We start from the raw sequence: 9,800 nt of genomic DNA on the forward strand, positions 1-9,800 counted from the left end.
CGTGGGGACAGTATGACTGGTTTCATTTCCTTGAGCATGAAAGGGAAGAAGAATTAGCCAGGGTTGCTGCTCCTGACCATGGTGCAATGGGTTTGTATGTGCTTTGGGTGAGGATAGGATTGGGCTTGAGCTGTGATACCTGCTGGCATTCGCTATTAAGGTTTGGGTATGAAAAATGAGTGCAGCTCATGCTTTATGCTGCTGTAAGTCACTGGGAGGAGACAGAGAAAGAGTTGGTAGGAGAACCTGTGGTAGTTTGAGGGGGGGATGTTGGGAATTTGGGTTTTTTCGTTTGAATAATTGGATGCAATAGCACTACCTGAACCCATCCAGGCGTAGTTTAATCATGTACCTTGTTTGGGGAGCACCCTGGGACGTTTCACTATATTAAGGGTGCTATATAAGTGCAACTTGTTGGGAGTCCTCATGTTAAAACACTTTTTGCAGCTGCTGGAAAGAACTGGAGGTTTCAACAAAAGGCCCCTCCAAACAAAACGTGAATAAAGAATTCCTGTGTGAATAAATTTTATCCTTGGGCAAAGCTGTCATTGAGGTTTCTCCACTACCCTGATGGCATTGTCTGTTTGCTGGGATAAGGTTGCATCCATCCTGGGTGCTCTCCAGTTGTTTGCTAAAGTGGCTATTATTTGCATTTTGGCCTTGAATGGTGAGTGTGGCCAGGCTATTCACCTTGGGGAGGCATTGTAGCCAAGCAGTGTTCAGTCCTTATCTGACATCAAATGTGTCGTGTATTGTTTTGTTGGCCCAAGCTACACTTTATAATTAAATAAAATGTTTTAGAGAGACCTTCACTGTCTAATGATCCTACATGCAAGTCGCCAGATGCTAAACGCTCCAGAACTGATGATAAACAGAGCCTCAGTCCCACTGCTTTGGATAATGTGAAAACAGATGATGACTGCGAGAAGACCATTGTGCAACCTGATCGCTCGGAACTTTTAAAAAAACATGTACTTTGTATAAATTCTGCAATGTGATCGGTTTTGTTGCAATGCTTGAATGTATATACGAGCTGGAAATTACTTTGTGTAAAGGACCTCTTAATTTTCAGGTTTTTTTTTGTTACAAGCTTAAACATGTCATAGCGTCCTCTCCATATTGGTGGTATTAGGCTGTTTTTGAATGTGAATAGTCCTGTTTTAGTTAATCATTGTACAAAGTATCAATTATGGGTCTTAAAAAAAAAATTAAAAGCTTTTTCTGTTTTACTGCTGATAGAAATGTGTCTTTGATATTCCAGTTCCCTAAAAGAAAAACAAATTACTTTATGTAGTGCCTTAATTAGATCTCAGAAATATTTTCCATGCTTCACTTGCACTTTGGAGTGCAGTGACTTCAGGATATGCTGCAGCCACCGTGTGCACGGAAGATCCCACAAAAAAGCAATAAGTTGAATGACCAGTTAGCCTGCCTAGTAACGCCAGTTAATGAGTGAATTCAAAGCTGAACCACATTCGCATTTGAAAGTAGTGTTTTAAAATGAAACTGCATGATACTAGCTTTATGTTGCTGTGTGTTTTGCTTTGCATTCTTTTGAACATAGATTTATATCTGCAATGCCTAGTGTGGTGAGCTGCTGAGGGTGGTGTAAGGTGGAGGCCAGTGACTTCATTTTCTTCCTCCTACTCTCTCACCAGCAAATTGCTCTAGGCCACTATTCAGAACGACTAGTAGCTTCTGTGTAAGTGGAGGAGCAGATTTGTATGTATTGTCTCTTTTTTTGAGCTGCGCGTTAGGACACGGGGACAAAATATCTTTGAAGTATAAGTAAAGCTGCAGTAATGCTGGGTAACCTTTTGAGGAATACAGTAATATCTTGTGAATGGGAGATGTAAACCACAGCAATTTAAAGGTGTGACATGGTGCTGCTGTACAGTATGCAATAGCAGCAAGAGTCAGGAGGATGAGAGACAATTGGGGAACAAGAATCAACAAAAAAGATAACTTGGAGACAAAGTACAAATTTGAAGGGAACTCTTTTTTTCGTTCACAGGATGTGGGCTTCACTGGTTAGGCCAGCATTTATTGTCCATACCTGACGTCACTTGAGAAGGTGGTGACAACCTGCCTTCTAGAATAGTTGCGGTAGGTGTTATGTATGTACACCCACAGTGCTATTAGGAAGGGAGTTCCAGGATTTTGACCCAGTAATGATGACGCAATGGTGATTATATTACCAAGTCAGGATGGTGTGTGGCTTGGAGGGGAACTTGCAGGTGGTGGCGTTCCCATGAATCTGCTGCCCTTGTCTTGGGTGGAAGAGGTCACAGGTTTAGAAAGTGCTGTCTAAGGAGCCCTTGGTGAGTTGCTGCAGTGCATCTTTGTAGATGGTACACACTGCTGCCATTGTGTGTTGGTGGTGGAGGGAGTGAATGCTTAAGTTAGTGGATGGTGTGCCGATCAAGCAGACTGCTTTGTCCTGGATGGTGTCAAGCTTCTTGAGTGTTGTTGAATCTGCACTCAACCAGGTAAGTGGAGAGTATTCTATGACACTACTGACTGCCTTGTGGATGGTGGAAAGGCTTGCGGAGGCAGGAGGTGAATCAGTTGCCACAGAATAAAAACACAGTCTCTGACCTGCTCTTGTAGCCGCAGTGTTATATGCTGGTCCAGTTAAATTTCTAAAATAAAAGCAAAATACTGCAGATGCTGGAAATCTGAAACAAAAAGTGCTGGAAATGCTCAGGTCTGGCAGCATCTGCGGAGAGAAAAGCAAAGTTAATGTTTCAGATCTGTGACCTTTCATAAGAACTGGCAAAGGTTAGAAAAGAATTAGGTTTTAAGAAGTGAAGGGGAGGGGAGTGGGGGAGAGAACAAAGGGGACGGTGTTTGATAGGGCAGGAGAGATTAAATAACAAAGTTGTCCTGGGGCAAAGGCAAAGCGTATGTTAATGCTTGTGGTGAAAGACAGTATTAGTCCAGAGAGACTGTTAATAGCGGAATAATGAGCAGCTCTGAGTACATGAAAAGCAAGCACATGATTAAGAAGTAAAATATTAAAAAAAGGGCCAGTCATGCTTTGAAATTATTGAACTCAATGTTCAGTCTGCAAGGCTGTAGAGTGCCTAATTGAAAGATCAGGTGCTGCTCCTCGAGCTTGCGTTGATGTTCACTGGAGCAGAACAAGGACAGTAATACTGACATGAGAGCAGGGGCGAGGTGTTGAAATGGCAAGCAACCGGAAGCTTGGGGTCGTCTTTTCGGACTGAGTGGAGGTGTTCTGCAAAGTGGTTACCCAGTCTGCCTTTGGTCTCCCCAATGTAATGGATGATCCAGCGTGATGCCACCACCAAACACATCTTCCCCTCCCCTGTCAGTATTCCGAAGGAATCGTTCCCTCCGTTACACCCTGGCTTCTTCTCCATTATTCCCGACACCTCGTCCCCTTCCCACAGAACCTTCCCATGCAATTGCAGGAGGTGTAATACCTGCCCTTTTACCTCCTCTCCTCACTATCCAAGGCCCCAAATGCTCCTTTCAGGTGAAGCAGTGAATTACTTGTCCTTTCAATTTAGTATACTGTATTCGCTGCTCACAATGCAGTCGTCTTTACATTGGGAAGACTAAACACAGATTGGGTGACCACTTTGCTGAACATCTCCGCTCAGTCTGAAAACATGACCCTGAGCTTCTGGTTGCTTGCCATTTCAACACTCCCCCCTGCTCTCACGCCAATATTTCTGTCTTTGGCCTGCTGCAGTGTTCCAGTGAACATCAATGCAAGCTCAAGGAGCAGCCACCTGATCTTTCGATTAGGCACTCCACAGCCTCGCAGACTGAACATTTTATTTTATTTTTTAACCATGTACCTGCTTTTCATGTAATCAGAGCTGCTCATTATTCTGCTATTAACAGTCTCTCTAGATTAAAGCTTTGTCTTTCACCACAAGCATTAACACACGCTTTGTCTTTGTCCCAGGACAGCTTTGTTATTTAATCTCTCCTGCCCTATCAAACACCTTCCCCTTTGTTCTCTCCCCCACCCCCTGCCCTTCACTTCTTAAAACCTAATTATTTTCTAACCTTTGCCAGTTCTGATGAAAGGTCACAGACCTGAAACGTTAACTTTGCTTCTCTCTCCATAGATGCTGCCAGACCTGCTGAGTATTTCCAGCACTTTTTGTTTTTGTTCCAGTTAAGTTTCTGTTCAGTAGTGACCCCATACACTATGGGACTATTTAACTTATTGGGTTATTATAGATGAGCTGTCTGAGGTTAGGCTTAAATCTGACTGAGAACTTCTAGTATAGCGAAAGCAATGATGATCATGTATTGATCAGATAGTCATTCTTGATAAAAGCAAAATACTGCGGATGCTGGAAATCTGAAATAAAAACAAGAAATGCTGGAACCGCTCAGCAGGTCTGGCAGCATCTGTGGAAAGAGAAGCAGAGTTAACGTTTCGGGTCAGTGACCCTTCATAGGAACTCATTCTTGTCATTCTTGATGCTGTTCTCTCCAGCCCTCTCTGAAGACCTCAACACTTCACTGCATCAAAAAGATGTATGTCCCCTTCTCACTAATCGGATCCAGTACTCTGGAATCTTATGGGAGTTGGAGAGGCAGCAACAACCATGCAGAAGCAGAACCATTGACCCCTGAACTCCAGGAAGCTCCCAGCCTGAGTGAAAACAGTTGATGGAAGTCGGGATGTGCTGGTTTCAATGAGGCCAGAGACAGGCACCAACAGATGGAGCCAAGAAAGCTGCAGGATAGCTGCTTCTCACGACAATATGTTGCAAACAAAGTTTAAAGAAAGAACTTTAATTCAGGATGTGGGTGTGCACGATGCAGGCTAGATTCACATTACCCAGACTGAGTAGGTGTGTCAGTCACTTCCTTTCCTTTTCTTCGCTGTCCTCCAAGCATTCACACTGGGGGGGGGGGGTAATTTTGACTTTGGGTGATGGTCCAAATTTGCATTTCCAAATGGAATGACAGTCAGAAGAAATTTATAACAGGTAGCCGAATCGATACTGCTTGCTCAACACCATCACCCAAAATCAAAATTAGCCCAAGACATTCCCATGCAATGCAGTGGAAGAGCTATAAGTTTGTGAAGGCCTCATACAGACTTAGCAGCCCCAGGTCAAGACAGCACCACAACCAGAGGGTACCCCCAGCAGCTGGCTCACTACATCTAGACCCCCAACCCACAGGACCCCTTGTAGCCATGTTTGATGTAATTTGGAGAATTTAAGATAGAGTTAACTAGCAGCTTGGTTGCCATATGTATGGAAATAGCAGATCTCCAATGCAGCTCCTCGTGGGCAGGAAAACATCATTGATAGGTGTGAATTAACGCAATTGAGGACTGTTTCCTCACACTGGGATAGTACATGGACTACAAAAACAAAGTCATCACACAGAAACTGGATAACTTTGACAGCTATGAAAGAAGTAAGCAGGTTAGAAACTTCAGAGTCAAGGAAACTGCAGGGATTGAGGCAGTCAACTCTACCCAAAGAACCCTCACTACTAGATTGTAACCCAGTAGACCTAGTAGTCAAGTGAGTGTACTGGGCATTGAATCTTCTCCCTCCCCCATCCCGAACCAACCATAACAAAATACCTGAACGATCAAGGCAAAACCCAACTGATTCCCCAAGTAAACCTGCTGGAAATCTACCAGTCTAGCCTTATTGTGACTCCAGTCCCGCACCAACGTGGCTTATGCTGAACAGTCCTCTGATGTGACCTAGGAAACCACTCAGTTGTATCAAACCACTATGGGTGGTTCAAGACGAAAGCCCTGTCCTTGGCAGCCAGGGGTGAGCTATAAAACTGGCCTTGCTAGTGATGTCCTGAGAATGGAGGGCCAGAACCAAAGTTTAACTCACCTGGCAGGGCAGCGACATATCGGTATATGGAGAACCACCTCCCCGTTCTTAGGAAAATGGAAGGAATCCATTGAAATAAAGCAAGCACTGCAAAAAGACATTGGGCATCCATGCATTATCCAATCTGAATCTTCAGCCTCATAGAAGGTGCCACTAAATCCTTCACATCATATCAGGACACTGTTTACTTGCTTCAAATCAGAGGGCTTGTGCCCAATTGCTCCCCATCCTGACACAGAACCAAACTTCCTGGCAAAGTATAAAGAGAGGAAAACCAGATTCTGCAAAGGTTGACAGTGGAGACAGTGCTCCTCAGAATGACTTGAATGGCCTCATTCAGGTCTCAGCCTTAACTCAACACAGTGTTGTCCTCAGCCCAAACAAGCATCAACTCAAAAATACATCCCTGTAGACTTCACCTTGCACAATATCTTGGTAATAGCCCACTGTCAGTCATTGGCTGGTATGTCAGCAGTAACTGCACAATTTGCCTACCAGGTACTCAGAGTGTACTTCAAACCACATGAATGGGTTAACTGTCAATGCATTGGCATAACTAAATCTCACTCAGTTCTAACACTTGACAATCACAGCAGCGCACAATAGTGTCATTACCACCACTTTGAAATCAGCTTATTGTGGCTCAATCATTGCCACAGTTTACTTTGTGTACAGTAAGATCGAAGTGGAATTTATTTAGCACCTCATCACATCTTTTGATGTTACAAAGTGCTTCACAATCAATGAATTATATCACATGCACAGTGTGTTCTTCTTATAGTATTTGCCAATATAGGAACATAGGAATACGAGTTGACCCTTTAGCCTCTCGGGTCTGTTCCGCTATTCAGTGAGATCATGGCTGATATGTGACCTAATTCCATATATCTGCCTATTCCCACTAGTCATAGACTCCGCAAAGTTTCTTTCCATCTGTCCCATATATATTCCCCTTAATATCTTGAAAACTTTGATCAAATCACAGCTAGTAGCTAACGAGTGTTTGCAATAAAACAACTTTATCTGATTAAACCCAGTAATCATTCTCTGAAAACTGTCTGAACTCCTTAGAACACTTACTGCAGTTCGGTGTGATGTGAACACCTGCTTTCTCCGGTCTGTGCAAGGAAGACATCAAATTATCCCTGTATCTATAAGAGGCATCCTTTCAGTTGCCTTTATCACATACAGAAAGATACGTCTTATCTTTTGGTGGGGGGTAAGATGGGTAATATCGGAGCGGCTGCTCACTACACACCCTGCTTTATTTTACTTTACATTCTGTTTCGAAGAAGAGCAGGGAAGTTCTCTCCAATGTTCTGGACAACATTTATTCCTCAATCAGCATCACTAAAATAGATTACCTGCTCATTAACACATTACTGTTTGTGAGACGTATTTCCTACATTACAGCAATGATTACACTTCAAAATTACTTCATTGGCTGTAAAGTGCTTTGAGACGCCCTGTGGTCATAAAAGGCACGATATAAATTCAAGTCTTTCTTATTGAAGTCAATGGAAAGAAAAATTGGGTGGGCTGTATAATGGCTGGCCAATCTCAATATCGCTATTTAAAACCAACACTTAAAGTAAAATTTAAACCCAGACAGTTGGATGAAATTCTAAGGATGAGGCAGCTTACCTTGCCTCTTAGCAGTACAGCTCATGGAGACAGTCAGAAGTATTTATCACTTGCTCAAAGCGTTTTAATTATTCCTTCCAGAATTGTTTTCCTGATTAAATCTGAAGTTTTCTGACAATGCACATTGTTTTATTTTTAAGTTCCCTGCTGATTTCAGGAGATTCTTTTGACCCGGCTTCAATAAAAACAATTTAAAATCCAAAAATAGTCATTTGGTAGTACAGACCTTGAGTATTGCTGAAAATAGAGACTTCTTGTTGAAGCTTTTCGTCTTGCACTCATCAGGACAATCCGCAAGGATACCAATGTAAGGGAAAACAATGACTTTATACTGTATGAGAAGAGAGTGTTGATTCATTGGCAAGTGAACTCCGATTAGTAGAGGCGTTGCCATGGAGAATACACCAGTTGGCAGTTAACTGCCAAGCCAACGAAAAACTTCTCTATTTTCAGCAATAAAATCCAAAAATCAGAAGACAATTTTTTAGAAGGCAGTAAATTGCAACAATTAATGAGTTGTTTATCTAAATAAGAACAACATGAAAGTTTTTAATTTTGATCTCCTAGGCATTGTTTTACAAAAATTATCCAATATATTCTTTAACCTCGCCATTTTTTTCTGTTAAAAAGGTGGTGACTTAGACTGGTACAGTTTCACAGGTAATCCTCTGAGATTTCACATAGGTAGTCATTCATCATGTGTGGTTAATTGTCCTTATGTGATGTACATGCTAGACGTGCTAGAATATTGCCTCCATTTCTGGTCACCACACTTTAGGAAGGATGTGAGTGTCCTTGAGATGCTGTAGAGGAGATTTACCAGAATGGTCCCAGGGATGGGGGATTTTAGTTACCAGGTTAGGTTGGAAAAGCTGGGGTTATTTTCCCTGGAGCAAAGGAGATTGAGGGGAGATTTGATTGAGATGTACAAGATTATGACAGGCTTAGATAAGTTAGACAAGGAAAACTGTTCCCATTAATTAATGGTACAAGGACTAGGGGGCACAGATTGAAGGTTTTGGGCAAGAGGTGCAGGGGGAATGTGAGGAAGAACTTTTTTACACAGCGAGTGGTAATGACCTGGAACTCGCTGCCCATGAGGGTGGTGGAAATGAAGACAATCAATGACTTCAGAAGGAAATTGGATGGGCACTTGAAGGAAATAAACTTGCAGGGCTATGGGGATTGAATGGGGGAGTGGAACTGACTGGATAGCTCTGTGGAGAGCTGGCATGGACTCGATTGACTGAATAGCTTCTTACTGTGCTGTAAATGACTCCATATACTATGACTCTATATCTATGCAGCAAGGGTGGGTCATCAACCTGAAATGTTAACTCTGCTTCCGTCACCATATAGGCTTCCTGACCTAATGTGTATTTTCCAGCATTTTCTGTTTTTATTTCGGATTTCCAGCAGCTGCAGTATTTTGCTTTTGTGACAGGATAGCACTCAGGAGCAGGAGATCAGGCTGATATTCTTTTTCCCTTCCTTGATTGTTCAGGAAAGTTTGAAGTGGCTCTAATACCATCACCTAGCCTGCCCTGGCTGAGGTCAGCACCGATCTGGGGCCTTCTAGATTTGTATGGCTCAATTCATTCATCACTGAGCCATCAGAGCAGCCCAATACGAACTGGAGCTACAAGGAGTTTTGTAATTTTCATTTTTTTCTGTATTCGTTAATGGGATGCGGTCATCGCTGACAAGGCTAGCATTTATTGTCCATCCCTAATTGCCCTTGAGAAGAATATAAGGTTGGTAAACAATCCACTGAGGTGAGGTTTCTTCTCTTAGTGCACCTTTGCTGATGGCTGTGAAGGCCAATCCTTGAGAGGCAGGTTCTGCCACAAATGCAGCACGTGAAGCTGCCAAGCTGTGATAAAATAAAAACAAGAAATGCTGGAAACACACAGCAGGTCTGGCAGCATCTATGGAGAGAGAAGCAGAGTTAACGTTTCAGGTCAGTGACCCTTCATCAGAACTGGCAAATATTAGAAATGTAATCGGTTTTAAACAAGTAAAGCGGGGGTGGGGCAAGAAATAACCAAAGAGGTGTCGATAGGACAAGATCACAGAGAATAACTGACCAGAAGGTCATGGAACAAAGGCAAACAGTATGTGCTGAAAGACAAAGCATTAGTGCAGACAGGGTGTTAATTGACAGAAAATGAACAGCCTGGCCCCAAGCACAAACATGAAAAAACAGTGGGTAGGCACAGTAGAAACAAACTAACCAAACTAAAATAAAATAAACAAATAAAAAAGAAAAAAGAAAAAATGACTAAAAATAAAAAT

General features: G+C 42.6%; 1 protein-coding gene across 2 annotated transcripts in view; it reads left to right on the forward strand.

Annotated features, from left to right (window-relative positions):
- Positions 1–1,229, forward strand: part of chaf1b (chromatin assembly factor 1, subunit B) — a 38,337-nt gene extending 37,108 nt beyond the window's left edge. For both annotated transcript variants that reach the window (XM_068041148.1, XM_068041149.1), the window contains exon 14: positions 802–1,229. In XM_068041148.1, the coding sequence (XP_067897249.1) occupies positions 802–998 (197 nt within the window). In that variant the 3' untranslated portion in view covers positions 999–1,229. The remainder of the gene's footprint in view (positions 1–801) is intronic.
- The last annotated feature ends 8,571 nt before the right edge of the window (positions 1,230–9,800 follow it).

Source organism: Heterodontus francisci, chromosome 10, assembly GCF_036365525.1.
Source record: "Heterodontus francisci isolate sHetFra1 chromosome 10, sHetFra1.hap1, whole genome shotgun sequence".
Taxonomy (NCBI): domain Eukaryota; kingdom Metazoa; phylum Chordata; class Chondrichthyes; order Heterodontiformes; family Heterodontidae; genus Heterodontus; species Heterodontus francisci.